General features: G+C 47.3%; 1 protein-coding gene across 1 annotated transcript in view; it reads left to right on the top strand.

The window, feature by feature from the left end:
* HARS1 (histidyl-tRNA synthetase 1) overlaps window positions 1-15,587 on the top strand; it is a 125,913-nt gene that overhangs the window by 14,603 nt on the left and 95,723 nt on the right. Inside the window, exon 3 of the mRNA XM_044274989.1 lies at window positions 14,801-14,920. Within this exon, the coding sequence (XP_044130924.1) occupies window positions 14,801-14,920 (120 nt within the window). The remainder of the gene's footprint in view (window positions 1-14,800; window positions 14,921-15,587) is intronic.

Raw genomic sequence — 15,587 nt, 5'->3', positions numbered from 1 at the left:
CCCCCGTCACTTATTAACCCTTTATGAACCCCTGATCACCCATGATCACCCCATATAAACTCCCTGATCACCCCCCTGTCATTGATCACCCCCCTGTCAGGCTCCGTTCAGACGTCCGTATGATTTTTACGGATCCACGGATACATGGATCGGATCCGCAAAACACATGCGGACGTCTGAATGGAGCCTTACAGGGGGGTGATCAATGACAGGCGGGTGATCACCTATATACACTCCCTGATCACCCCCTGTCATTGATCACCCCCCTGTAAGGCTTCATTCAGACGTCCGCATGATTTTTACGGATCCATGGATCGGATCCGCAAAACACATGCGGACGTCTGAATGGAGCCTTACAGGGGGTGATCAATGACAGGCGGGTGATCACCCATATACACTCCCTGATCACCCCCCTGTCATTGATCACCCCCCTGTAAGGCTCCATTCAGACGTCCGCGTGTGTTTTGTGGATCCGATCCATGTGTCCATGGATCCGTAAAAATCATACGGACGTCTGAATGGAGCCTGACAGGGGGGTGATCAGGGAGTCTATATGGGTGATCACCCCCCTGTCATTGATCACCCCCCCTGTAAGGCTCCATTCAGACATTTTTTTGGCCCAAGTTAGCGGAAATTTTTTGTTTGTTTTTTCTTACTAAGTCTCATATTCCACTAACTTGTGTCAAAAAATAAAATCTCACATGAACTCACCATACCCCTCACGGAATCCAAATGCATAACATTTTTTAGACATTTATATTCCAGACTTCTTCTCACGCTTTAGGGCCCCTAAAAAGCCAGGGCAGTATAAATACCCCATATGTGACCCCATTTCGGAAAGAAGACACCCCAAGGTATTCCGTGAGGGGCATATTGAGTCCATGAAAGAATGAAATTTTTGTCCTAAGTTAGCGGAAAGTGAGACTTTGTGAGAAAAAAACAAAAAAAATCAATATCCGCTAACTTATGCAAAAAACAACTTATGAGAAAAATATCTTGGTCAAATGCCAACTTTGTATAAAAAAATGGGAAAAGTTGTCTTTTGCCAAGATATTTCTCTCACCCAGCATGGTTATATGTAAAATGGCACGCCAAAACACATTCCCCAACTTCTCCTGAGTACGGCGATACCAGATGTGTGACACTTTTTTGCAGCCAAGGTGGTCAAAGGGGCACATATTCCAAAGTGCACCTTTCGGATTTCACAGGCCATTTTTTACAGATTTTGATTGCAAGGTACTTCTTACACATTTGGGCACCTAAATTGCCAGGGCAGTATAACTACGCCACAAGTGACCCCATTTTGGAAAGAAGACACCCCAAGGTATTCCGTGAGGGGCACGGCGAGTTCCTAGAATTTTTTATTTTTTGTCACAAGTTAGCGGAAAATGATGATTTTTCTTTTTTCCTTACAAAGTCTCATATTCCACTAACTTGCGACAAAAAATAAAAAATTCTAGGAACTCGCCGTGACCCTCTTGGAATACCTTGGGGTGTCTTCTTTCCAAAATGGGGTCACTTGTGGCGTAGTTATACTGCCCTGGCAATTTAGGGGCCCAAATGTGTAAGAAGTACCTTGCAATCAAAATGTGTAAAAAATGGCCTGCGAAATCCGAAAGGTGCACTTTGGAATATATGCCCCTTTGCCCACCTTGGCTGCAAAAAAGTGTCACACATCTGGTATCGCCGTACTCAGGAGAAGTTGGGGAATGTATTTTGGGGTGTCATTTTACATATACCCATGCTGGGTGAGAAAAATCTTGGTCAAATGCCAACTTTGTATAAAAAAAATTGAAAAGTTGTCTTTTGCCAAGATATTTCTCTCACCCAGCATGGGTATATGTAAAATGACACCCCAAAACACATTCCCCAACTTCTCCTGAGTACGGCGATACTAGATGTGTGACACTTTTTTGCAGCCAAGGTGGGCAAAGGGGCATATATTCCAAAGTGCACCTTTCGGATTTCACCGGTCATTTTTTACACATTTTGATTGCAAAGTTCTTCTCACACATTTGGGCCCCTAAATTGCCAGGGCAGTATAACTACCCCACAAGTGACCCCATTTTGGAAAGAAGACACCCCAAGGTATTCCGTGAGGGGCATGGTGAGTTCCTCGAATTTTTTTATTTTTTGTCGCAAGTTAGTGGAATATGAGACTTTGTAAGAAAAAAATAAAAATAAAAAATCATCATCATTTTCCGCTAACTTGTGACAAAAAATAAAAAGTTCTATGAACTCACTATGCCCATCAGCGAATACCTTAGGGTGTCTACTTTCCGAAATGGGGTCATTTGTGGGGTTTTTCTACTGTCTGGGTATTGTAGAACCTCAGGAATCATGACAGGTGCTCAGAAAGTCAGAGCTGCTTCAAAAAGCGGAAATTCACATTTTTGTACCATAGTTTGTAAACGCTATAACTTTTACCCAAACCATTTTTTTTTTTTGCCCAAACATTTTTTTTTTTTTTTATCAAAGACATGTAGAACTATAAATTTAGCGAAAAATTTATATATGGATGTCGTTTTTTTTTTTGCAAAATTTTACAGCTGAAAGTGAAAAATTTCATTTTTTTTGCAAAAAAATCGTTAAATTTCGATTAATAACAAAAAAAGTAAAAATGTCAGCAGCAATAAAATACCACCAAATGAAAGCTCTATTAGTGAGAAGAAAAGGAGGTAAAATTCATTTGGGTGGTAAGTTGCATGACCGAGCGATAAACGGTGAAAGTAGTGTAGTGCCGAAGTGTAAAAAGTGCTCTGGTCATGAAGAGGGTTTCAGCTAGCGGGGCTGAAGTGGTTAATATGCTCAAACTAGGTGACAGATTCCCTTTAAATTCATACTCCAAGATAGCATCTCTTAGAAAACCTTCAAACAGTTTACCCACGACAGATGTTAAACTTATTGGCCTTTAGTTTCCAGGCTCTGTTTTTGGACCCTATTTGAATATTAGCACCACATTTGCTATGTGCCAATCCTGTGGAACACTCCCTGTCAGCATAGAGTCCTTAAATATCAGAAATAAGGGTCTGGCTATGACATTACTTATCTTAGGAAACAGGGGTGTATGCCATCTGGTCCTGGTGATTTGTCTATTTTAACCTTTTTAAGACGCCACTGTACTTCTTCCTGGGTCCGACAGGGCACTTTTAATGGGGAATTTATTTTTTTCATTCTGCATTTCATCTGACAGTTTATTTTCCTCAGTGAATACAGTGGAGAAAAAAATATTTAATAGCTTTGCTTTCTCCTCATCGCTGTCTGCAACTCCCCGCCTCATTACTCTGCAGAGGGCCGACACCTTCAGATTTATACTTTTTACCATTTATATAATTGAAGAACATTTTAGGGTTAGTTTTGCTCTCTTTGGCAATTAATCTCTCGGTCTCTAGATTGGCTGCTTTTATTTATTTTTAATTTTTTCCCTTAGTTTTTCAGTGCTTCCTTGCTACCCTCCTGTTTTAGTGATGTAAAGGCTTTCTTTTTGTCATTTGTTTTCTTTACAGTTCTATTTATCCATATTTTTTTTTTTTTCTTGTTCCATACCCTTTTATTCCCATAAGGTATGTACCTTTCACAATTAGATTTTAGGATGCTTTAAAAAATATCCTATTTTGTGGCAGTTAGTTAGGCCTATGGCCTCTCTTAGTTGGCTAAATTTTGCTGTTTTTGAAGTTTGGTGTTTTTGTTCCTCCCTGAGGAAACGCTCTTTTGAATGATAATTGGAAGGTTATTACTTTATGGTCACTATTTCACAGGTGTCCCCCAACCTGCACATTTGTTCTATCAGGTCTATTGGTTAATACCAAGTCCAGTACGGCCATCCCTTTAGTCGGGTCCTGAACCAGTTGGGAAAGGTAATTGTTGGTTATTGCCAAGAACCTGTTTCCTTTTCAGATTCCCAGTCTATATCTGAGTAGTTGAAGTCCCCCATAATAACTACATCATTATCATCTGCCGCCTCGTCTATCTCGTTTAGTAGCAGTAGTATTTTATTATGTTTTTTTTTTTTTTTTTTCCCTCCATGTATTCCTACCCACACTGACTCCACATGTTCATGTCCCTCACTTACATCTTCTCGGATTGTGGGCTTTAGACAGGGCTTTACATAAAGGCATACCCTTCCCCCCTCTCCGGTTGTGGCGATCCTTTCTAAACAGACTGTAATCCTGTACGTTAACCGCCCAGTCATAGCCATCATCCAGCCATGTCGTAGTTATTCCCACTATGTTATTGTCCTCCTCACACATCACTAATTCCAGTTCACCAGTTTTATTAGTCAGGCTTATGGCATTAGTGTACATACAATTAAGAGGTTTATGTATATTTTTTACCCTACACCTTTCCTTCTGAACTGTTTTAGTCCCTCCTTCCATTCCTCTGCCAGTCCCTATCCGCAGTATCTTCCCATCCTGTAATGTAATTACCTCCAGTCCCTAGTTTAAACACAACTCAAACCTTCTAGCCATCTTCTCCCCCAACACAGCTGCCCCTTCCCCATTGAGGTGCAGCCCATCTTTACGATAGAGCCTTTAGCCGACAGAAGTCGGCCTAGTTCTCCAGGAACCGAAACCCCTCCTTCATACACCAGTTCTTAAGCCACTTATTTACCTCCCTAACCTAATTTTGAGGTCCTTGCCCTAAGCTTGTGACCTAAATGCCTAAAATTATTTTTAAAGGATAACTGTTGTGTGTGTGTGTGTGTATATATATATATATATATATATATATATATATATATATATATATATATATATATATATATGTGTGTGTGTGTATGTGTATATATATGTATGTGTCACATTACTGACAACCAGGGACTGTAAGTAAATAATTAAAGCCAGGTCCTCCTCAGCAGCTGATAACAGTGCCTGGGCTGTGTGTACTTCTCCCTGTCCCTGCGCTTGGCAGACGCTCCCTCACTCAGCAGACTTGGACAATGCAGAGTGGAAGCAGCGAAGAGCAGGGAAAGGAGATCTGCCGTCTGCTCAGTGTATAAATGAAAGCATATGTGGTAAGAGGACCCCTTTGTGCTGCAGGAGATTAACCCTTTTGGGGGGTGGGCTCTGGTTACTGACACTATTGGGGGGCTATTGTTACTGGCTAGGGAGGGCAGGCGGGATTAGCCTCAGGGTGAGGGCAGTGGCGGCCATCTTAACTGAATAGTGAAATTGCAGTTTTATGCAGACTGGTTGCTAAGGTCTGAATCTTATTAAATATGGGGTAAGTCAGTCTAATAGTAACAGATTCTGGAATATCATGTTATTAGTAACTACATATATGAAAATTGAAATTAGTGTCTAAATGTGACAGTTATCCTTTAACCCCTTAAGGACCAGGCCATTTTTTGCAAATCTGACCAGTGTCACTTTAAGTGCTGATAACTTTAAAACGCTTTTACTTATACAGGCCATTCTGAGATTGTTTTTTCGTCACATATTGTACTTCATGACACTGGTAAAATAAAGTCAAAAAAATTATTTTTTTTGCATAATAAAATACCTAATTTACCAAAAATTGGGAAAAATTTGCAAATTTCTAAGTTTCAGTTTCTCTACTTCTGTAATACATAGTAATACCCCCAAAAATTGTGATGACTTAACATTCTCCATATGTCTACTTCATGTTTGAATTATTTTGGGAATGATATTTTATTTTTTGGGGATGTTACAAGGCTTAGAAGTTTAGAAGCAAATCTTGAAATTTTTCAGAAATTTACAAAAACCCAATTTTTAGGGACCACTACAGCTCTGAAGTCACTTTGCGAGGCTTACATAATAGAAACCGCCCAAAAATGACCCCATTCTATAAACTACACCCCTCAAGGTATTCAAAACTGATTTTACAAACTCCGTTAACCCTTTAGGTGTTGCACAAGTTATTGGCAAATGGGGATGAAATTTGAGAATTTCATTTTTTTGCCTAATTTTCCATTTTAACCCATTTTTTCCACTAACAAAGCAAGGGTTAACAGCCAAACAAGACTGTATCTTTATTGCCCTGACTCTGCCGTTTACAGAAACACCCCATATGTGGCCGTAAACTACTGTACGGCCACATAGCGGGGCGTAGAGTGAAAGGTGCGCCGTATGGTTTTTGGAAGCCAGATTTTGCTGGACAGTTTTTTTGACACCATGTCCCATTTGAAGCCCCCTGATGCACCCCTAGAGTAGAAACTCCATAAAAGTGACCCCATCTAAGAAACTACACCCCTCAAGGTATTCAAAACTGATTGTACAAACTTTGTTAACCCTTTAGGTGTTGCACAAGATTTAATGGAAAATAGAGATACAATTTCAAAATTTCACTTTTCTCGCCCATTTTCCTTGGGGGACACAGACCTTGGGTATAGCTCAGCTCCCTAGGAGGCGTGACACTAAGTAAAACTGTTAAGCCCCTCCTCCATCAGCTATACCCTCAGCCTGGAGATAGAGGCTACCAGTTTTAGCTTAGTGTCCAAGGAGGCAAGACACTCCCTGCTACTGCAGGGCTGTTTTCTCCTTGTTATTTTTACTTTTTCTTCTAATTTTGTTATTTTATTTTTTCCTAGGGATACCAGAGACGCATTAGACCTCTCTGCTCTCCCGGGGTTGAGCTGCGCCAGTGCCAACTTATCTGCACTGCTGCCTCCCCCACAGAAGCAATAGGAGGATCTGGGCAGCAATGGCTCCCCTACATCCCGCCAGCTAGGGGGTCGCCCGCACGCCAAGCCCCTCTTCCAGCTTCCTGCCACTGCGGTGCCAGTGGCTGAAGGGGCGACCCTGCTGGAAAGGACTGAGGGTGAAGACGTCGGACGGTGAGATGGCTATTCCAGCCCATACCCCGTCCCTATCTGCAGCATCTACCCCTCTGGGTAAGGGGGGCACCCGTGGTCGCTCATTCTGAGCGCTCATCTGCAGGACAATGCAGCACAGCAGCATCCTCAGCACCCCCACGCCGTTCCCCCCCACGCTGCTATCTTTCTCCCCCCCCCCCTCCCCCTCATTCGGGGCTGACTCCATTTTTCTCTTCTCTCTCTCCCCCTTCCCGCCGAGAACGGGGGGCGGGGCTTAGCGGTCCCGGCAGGGGGCGGGGCTTACGCGCGCGTCATTTTGGGGGCGGAGCTACGTTCTCCTTCACAGGAGACATTTCAAGCGCTGGAGGGGGCGGAGCTTGTTCCCCGCGCTTTCTGCTGAGGTTTCCCGCGCTTCCTCACTCCTGACAGGAAGCTGGGACACGGTGGGGGACTCTAACCTCCTGTGTACATCGCTCGGCTTCTGTGGGCGCTCTCTGCTCTCTGCTGCTCACTGCTGTTCACTGCTTCTCTGCTGCTGCTGATCTGGGCCATCTCCTGACGTTCTTCTGAGGCACTGGTAGGACAGTTAACCCTCTCCTAACCCTCCTGGTCATAGCTGCTATAACCCTTTGTGGTCTCTATATTAGAGTACAACCACACTTCAGCATGTCAGATCCCACAGGTGCCCCCAAACCCTGGTACCATGCCTGTACCGCCTGTAAGGAACTTTTTCCGCGTGGGCAATCTGAGCCGCATTGCCTTGCATGTCAGGCCCCGGTGCAGGGCCCGCTTCCCGCTGCGCCCCCCGGTGCCTCTGAACCCCCTGACTGGGCTAGGTCTCTGTCTCAGGCGGTGGAAAGCCTTACACACGTAGTGGGCCGTCTCGTGGATAGACCGCCTCTCCCGCAGGCTGCCACAATCCCTGTCGCACCCGCTGGGACTACCGTTTCTGCCGCCCCCACTGGTTCCCTGCCTCCCAGCGAATCTTCCAGGGCCCGGCATACTCAGAAACGTTCAAGGGTTGAGCGCACATCTTCTCCAGATGCTTCGCTCTCTCCGCCATGCGTGCGAGCTCAGTCAAGTCTATCCTCTCAAAGGGATACGCTTTCTGAGGGAGAACTGGCGGATTCGGACGTGGACATGGACTCAGAGCTTCCGTCCAAATTGGCGTCCGCGGTGGGGCATCTTGTCACTAGCATCCGTGATACCTTTCAGCTACACGATGACCCCCCCAGCTCTGAACAGGCCGGCGTGTCCTTTCTCCGCCCCAAACAGGCCTCCAAGGTTTTTCCCATACACGCTGATTTTTCTTCTGTGGTATCCAAGGCTTGGACTCGGCCTAACGTCCGCTTTATTACACCCAAAAAGCTGGACATTTGTTATCCCTTTCCAGCGGATTCTGTGACCACGTGGACATCCCCGCCTAAGGTTGATCCTCCCGTGGCTCGCCTGTCCAAAAGCACTACTATTCCTGTACAGGACGGATCTTCCCTCCAGTCTGTTGAGGACCGTCGTACGGAATCCCTCTCCAAGGCCATATTTACTGCCTCTGGTTCGGCCCTTAGACCGGTCTTTGCCTCCGCCTGGGTTGGCAAAGCGGTCTCTGAATGGGGTTTGCAACTGGAACGGGAGTTAGGGTCGGACGTCCCTGTTCAGGACCTCCGTTCCTTAGCCCAACTAATTGTTCAGGCCGGAAAATTCGTCTGTGAGGCCTCCCTTGATGCGGGTGCCCTCATTGCCCGTTCCTCTGCCCTGGCAGTTTCTGTCAGGAGGGAACTCTGGCTGAAGGTTTGGGCGGCGGACGCCGCTTCCAAACGCTCTTTGGCCGGCCTACCATTCACGGGTTCCCGCCTGTTCGGAACCCGTCTGGACGAACTTATATCAGAGGCCACGGGTGGGAAGAGTACTCACCTCCCCCAGTCCAGGCCAATGGGCGCCCCCCGTGGTCGCGCTGGTTCGTCCCGTTTTCGGTCCTTTCGCAAGCCCACCGGGTCTAGACCCGCGGCCAGTTCTTCTTCCTCTGGCCCAGCCCAGGATAGACGCAAGAAGCCGTTTTTTTCGGACGCAACCTACCTGGCGCAAGTCCCAGCCTGCACGGGCTCCCACAGGCCAGCAGCCCTCTGCCTGAAGGTGCGCCCCCACCCACCCGGGTGGGGGGCCGCCTTCTCCTATTCAGGAACGTATGGCGGGCCCACATCTCAGACGCATGGGCGCTCGAGATTGTATCTTGCGGATACAAAATCGAATTTGCGTCCATTCCGCCAGACCGTTTCTTCCGATCCCGTCCTCCGCGAGATCCCGTACGAGTGGCCGCCTTCTTCGCGGCCATTCACTCTCTAATGGACAAGGGTGTCGTCGCCCCCGTGCCTCCGACGGAAAGGTTCAGGGGGTTCTACTCGAACCTCTTTGTGGTTCCCAAGAAGGAAGGCTCAGTGCGTCCGATCTTGGACCTAAAACGCCTGAACCGTTTTCTCCGACTGCAGAGATTCCGGATGGAGTCTCTCAGGTCCGCAGTGGCCTCCCTGGAAAGAGGGGATTTCATGGCCTCAATCGACATTCAGGATGCATACCTCCACGTTCCGGTTGCTCCATGTCATCACCGCTTCCTGCGCTTCGCGGTGGGGGACGATCACTTCCAATTCGTCGCCCTTCCCTTTGGTCTGGCGACGGCTCCTCGAGTGTTCACCAAGGTCCTGGCCCCTGTCTTGGCCCTTCTACGTTCAAGAAGTGTTTTTCTTCTCCCATACTTGGACGACATCCTGGTCAAGGCACCCTCCTTCTCTCAGACATCCCGCAGTGTGGAACTCACTCTGGAGACCCTGACGCGGTTCGGTTGGATTATCAACCACCCCAAATCTTCCCTTACCCCCTCCAGACGGCTGATCTTCCTGGGGATGCTCCTGGATACAGAGTTGGCGGAGGTCCGCCTTCCGTCGGACAAGCGTCTGGCCCTTCGCGGGTCGGTTCGCAGTCTCCTCCGTCATCACCGCCCTTCCCTCAGATCCAGCATGCGGTTGTTGGGAAAGATGGTTGCCTGTTTCGAAGCGGTGCCGTTCGCACAATTCCGATCCCGCACCTTTCAGAGGGCAATTCTGTCGGCCTGGGACAAATCACCGAGGAGTCTGGACAGGACCTTTCTTCTGCCTCCCCTGGCTCGGGCTTCCCTCGGCTGGTGGTTGCATATCCCTCTAAGGGGGAAGTCCTTCCTTCCACTGAACTGGCTGGTGATTACCACAGATGCCAGCTTACGGGGGTGGGGGGGGGGTTTTCCCTCCCCGGTCCGTCCAGGGCGTTTGGTCTCTATCGGAGTCCAGACTTCCAATCAATATTCTGGAACTGAGGGCGATTCTTCTGTCCCTCAGACACTGGACCCATCTGCTGAGGGGCCACCCTGTTCGGATCCAATCGGACAATGCCACGGCTGTGGCATACATAAACCATCAGGGAGGCACTCGCAGCGATGCAAGAGGTGACCCTCATTCTCCTCTGGGCGGAGACGCACGTGCCGGCCTTATCTGCGATTTACATCCCGGGGGTGGACAACTGGGCGGCGGATTTCCTCAGCCGGTCCACCATCGACCCGGGAGAATGGTCCCTGCACCCAGAGGTGTTCGAAGCCCTTTGTCTTCGCTGGGGTCGCCCCGACGTGGACCTCATGGCCTCCAAATTCAACCACAAGGTCCCCCTATACCTGGCCAGGGCACGGGACCCGAAGGCATACGGCGCCGACGCGCTCGTCCTTCCGTGGCGCGAATTCTCCCTTCTGTACGTCTTTCCTCCTTTTCCCCTCCTGCCACGGGTTCTTCGGAGGATCGCGGCAGAGGGCGTCCCCGCGATTCTAATCGCCCCGGATTGGCCCCGCCGGTCTTGGTACGCCGACCTAATGTTGCTGTTGGCAGACGCACCGTGGCCACTGCCCTCCAGGGAAGACCTTCTCTCTCAGGGACCGATCTTCCACGAGCATTTAGGCTCGCTACGTTTGACGGCGTGGCTATTGAGACCGCCGTCTTAACGCGACGGGGTTTCTCCGCGGACGTAGTCCGCACCATGATCCGGGCTCGTAAGCCCGTATCCTCTAGGATCTACTATCGGGTTTGGAGGTCCTATCTGGGGTTCTGTGAGTCCCGGAGCATCCCACCTCTCCGGTTTTCTCTTCCCACAATCCTGTCCTTCCTCCAGTCGGGTCTGGACCTGGGGCTGTGCCTCAGTTCTCTGAAGGGTCAGATTTCGGCGCTGTCTATTCTTCTCCAGCGTCCCCTGGCCCCTCTAGGGCCAATTAAGACCTTTTTACAAGGGGTGGCTCACTCTGTTCCGCCGTACCGCCCTCCAGTTCCTTCCTGGGACCTGAATGTGGTGCTCTCGGCGCTCCAATCAGCCCCCTTCGAGCCTTTACGGGAGGTCTCCCTTCGCCTTCTGTCCTGCAAGGTCATCTTTCTTGTGGCCGTCACGTCTCTCCGACGGGTGTCGGAGTTAGCGGCTCTTTCTTGCTCCGAACCTTTCCTGATCTTCCACCAGGATAAGGTTGTGCTTCGGCCTGTCCCGACTTTCCTGCCAAAGGTGGTCTCCGCCTTTCACATCAATGAGGACATCGTCCTTCCGTCGCTCTGTCCCTCTCCTTCCCACCCCAGAGAACGGGAACTGCACCGTCTGGATGTGGTCAGGGCGTTGAGGATTTACTTGGAGGTCACCGGGTCCTTTCGGCGCACGGACTCCCTGTTTGTGGTTCCGGAGGGTTCGCGCAAAGGGTTGGCGGTCTCCAAGGTGGCTATTGCCCGTTTCATTAAACTGGCGGTGTCTGAGGCTTATCGAGCCAAGGGCAGACCTCCGCCTTTCGGCGTCACTGCTCATTCCACCAGAGCAGTCGGAGCTTCCTGGGCGCAGAGGCATCGGGCCTCGGCTGAACAGTTGTGCAAAGCAGCCACTTGGTCCTCTCTGCACACTTTCACAAAGTTCTATAGGGTGCATACGCATGCATCAGCGGATGCTGCTTTGGGCCGCCTGGTTTTGCAGGCAGCGGTTTCCTGATGCTCTGGTGGTGTTCCGCCTTGGGTTTGTGGTCCCTCCCTTCTTGGACTGCTCTTGAACGTCCCAAGGTCTGTGTCCCCCAAGGAAAATGGGCGAGAAAAGGAGATTTTTGTATAACTTACCAGTTAAATCTCTTTCTCGCTCTTCCTTGGGGGACACAGCACCCACCCTTCTGTGTTTGGTTACAGGGTTATGGTCTGGCGCCCCGTTGGGTTGCTGGCTGGTTGTTTCCGTTATTGGTTGTTATCCTTTCACTACTTGGACACGCAACTGGTAGCCTCTATCTCCAGGCTGAGGGTATAGCTGATGGAGGAGGGGCTTAACAGTTTTACTTAGTGTCACGCCTCCTAGGGAGCTGAGCTATACCCAAGGTCTGTGTCCCCCAAGGAAGAGCGAGAAAGAGATTTAACTGGTAAGTTATACAAAAATCTCCTTTTTTGGCAGATTTTCCATTTTAATATTTTATTTTCCAGTTACAAAGCAAGGGTTAACAGCCAAACAAAACTCATTATTTATGGCCCTGATTCTGTAGTTTACAGAAACACCTCATATGTGGTTGTAGACCGCTGTATGGGCACACGGCAGGGCGCAGAAGGAAAGGAATGCCACATGGTTTTTGGAAGGCAGATTTTGCTGGACTGGTTTTTTGACACCATGTCCCATTTGAAGCCCCCCTGATGCACCCCTAGAGTAGAAACTCCAAAAAAGTGACCCCATTTTAGAAAGTACGGAATAGGGTGGCAGTATTGTTGGTACTAGTTCAGGGTAGATATGATTTTTGGTTGCTCTATATTACACTTTTTGTGCGGCAAGGTAACAAGAAATAGCTTTTTTGGCACGTTTTTTTTGTTATTTACAACATTCATCTGACAGGTTAGATCACATGGTAATTTTATAGAGCAGGTTGTCACGGACGCAGCGATACCTAATATGTATACAATTTTTATTTATTTATGTAAGTTTTATACAATAACTTCATTTTTAAAACCAAAAAATTGTTTAGTGTCTCCATAGTCTGAGAGCCATAGTTTTTTCAGTTTTTGGGCGATTATCTTGAGTAGGGTCTCATTTTTTGCGGGATGAGATGACAGTTTGATTGGCACTATTTTGGGGTGCATATGACTTTTTGATCGCTTGCTATTACACTTTTTGTGACGTAAGATGGCAAAAAATAGCTTTTTTTTACACCGTTTTTTTTTGTTTTTTTTACGGTGGTCACCTGAGGGGTTAGGTCATGTGATATTTATATAGAGCCGGTCGATACGGACGCGGCAATACCTAATATGTATACTTTATTTTTATTTATGTAGGTTTTACACAATGATTTTATTTTTGAAACAAAAAAAATATGATGTTTTAGTGTTTCCATAGTCTAAGAGCCATAGTTTTTTCAGTTTTTGGGCGATTATCTTGAGTAGGGTCTCATTTTTTGCGGGATGAGATGACGGTTTGATTGGTACTATTTTGGCGTACATGCGACTTTTTTTTATCACTTTTATTACCTTTTTTGGGAAGTAAGGTGGGCAAAATTTAATTTTCTCATAGTTTTTATTTTTTCATTTTTATGGCGTTCCCTGTGCGGGGAAAGTAACATGACCGTTTTATAGATCAGGTCGTTACGGACGCGGCGATACCTAATATGTGTAGTTTATTTTTATTTTTTTAATTTTTATTCAGTGATAAATGTTTTTTGTTTTTTTATCTAAACTTTTTTCACTTATTCTTTTTATTTTTTGACCCAGACCCACTTGGTTCTTGAAGATCCAGTGGGTCTGATGTCTGTAAAATACAGTACAGAACCTATATATGTTTCTGTACTGTATTTTACTTACACTGAACAGATCTATGCTTTCAGCACAGATCTGTTCAGCACCATGGACAGCAGGACGCCTGAGCAGGCGTCCTGTTGCCATGGGAACCTTCCCCGTCTGCTCAGTTATGGTCAGAACTGCGCAGACGGGGAAGGGTAAGGACGGGGCTCTGGGGGGGCTGTCTGGGGGCTCTCTCCCTCTCCCATCGGGGGGCTGCAAAGGGGTAGATATGCAAAGGGGTTCACATGACCCCCCCCCCTGGCGTTTTAACAGGATGCCGGCTGAATGATTTCGCCGATTTTTTTTTTTTTTTTTTTTTTTTTTTAAAGTCAGGACGTACCGGTACGTCCTTGGTCCTTAAGGACTCGGGAAATAGGGCGTACCGGTACGTCCTATGTCCTTAAGGGGTTAAGGACGCTCCACCTACCTCTAACTGTGTCATTGGTTCCGATATGGACCATGACCGCTGGATCTTCTCCTGTCCCTCCCAGTAATCTGTCAACCCGATCAACGATGTGTCGAACTTGAGCGCCAGGAAGACAACACAACATTCAACGATCCCGGTCTTTGTGACAGATTGCCCTATCTGTACACCTAATAATTGAGTCTCCCGCTACCAGCACCTGTGAGACTTACCCAGCTTTCCTGGCCCCCTGCTTACTGGAGCTGACATTCCCCTGACTGGCAGAGGAAGTGTCCGGCTGCAGCAGTGCTCTCCCTGAACTGACATCTCCCTCATCTGCCAACCTTGCAAACTTGTTGGGGTGTGTCAGATCAGGGCTAGCTGCCCTGGCACTCTTCTCTTTATCCCGCTTTCTAACTGTTATCCAGCTACCTACCTCACTTTCCTGAGCCTCCTTGCTACCACCCTCCCCCACATCTACCCCATGTTGGGAGTGCTGAAGGTTGCCTATAATTTGCAGGACAGCACATGGATGCGGATCAGCAGCGGATCGAAAATACGTTCATGTGAAAGTAGCCCACCCCCCTGTTCTGACAGATCAGTAGAGCAGACAGTTGAACGCCTATGTGAACTCAGTCTTACAGCTACAGTCACACATTTTGATCAAAGTACTGTGTATGAGTCCATTTGCTGAATGTAATTTTGTAAAGGTACCAAAGCTGTTAGATAATAGAACGTTACAACTGTATGTATATTATTTATTCACAAGCGTTTTCTGCTTCTCAGGGCACAAGGGATTATAATCCTAAACAGATGGCCATTCGAGAGAAGGTTTTCAACACAATTATCAACTGTTTTAAGCGCCACGGTGCTGAGACCATTGACACTCCTGTATTTGAGCTGAAGGTAAGGATGTTTATCAATGATTTTGCCTACTTTCACACTAGCATTTCTATTTTCCAGTATTGAGATCCATCATAGGATCTCAATACCAGAAAAAAAAAACGCTTCCGCTTTGTCCTCATTCATTGTCAATGGGGACAAAGCATAACTTGACATAAGTGAATACTCTAAAAAGCATTCTGTACCATTTAGTTGTTTTCCCATACCGGAGAGCAAACCGCTGCAGTTTTCTTTCAGTCATGGGATGTGGAGCAAAACGGATCTGTCATGACCCACAATGCAAGTCAATGGGGACAGATCCCCTTAACTCTGACACAATAGAAAATGGATCTTTCTCCCATTGACTTTCAATGGATTTCATGATGGATCTGTCTTGGGTATGTTAAAGATAATACAACCGGATCCATTCATAACAGATGCAGATGGTTGTATTGTCAGTAGCTGAAGCGTTTTTGCTGAACCCTGCCGGATCCAGTAAAAACGCTGGTGAGAAAGTGGCGTTCTCCTACTTGTATATTATAGGTTTCCACCCCTGAACTTCTCTGTAAAGCCACACAAGCACTTTTTTTTTTTTTTAATGCTACCACGTTTGTGCAGATACCATTTAAATAAAACTGACAAACTTGCAGCTTATTTACACAAGTTTTCTGGCATAGAGCCTTTGTAAATG

The sequence above is a fragment of the Bufo gargarizans genome, unplaced genomic scaffold (genome assembly GCF_014858855.1).
Source record: "Bufo gargarizans isolate SCDJY-AF-19 unplaced genomic scaffold, ASM1485885v1 original_scaffold_2202_pilon, whole genome shotgun sequence".
NCBI lineage: Eukaryota > Metazoa > Chordata > Amphibia > Anura > Bufonidae > Bufo > Bufo gargarizans.
This window is presented reverse-complemented; position numbering and strand designations above follow the sequence as displayed.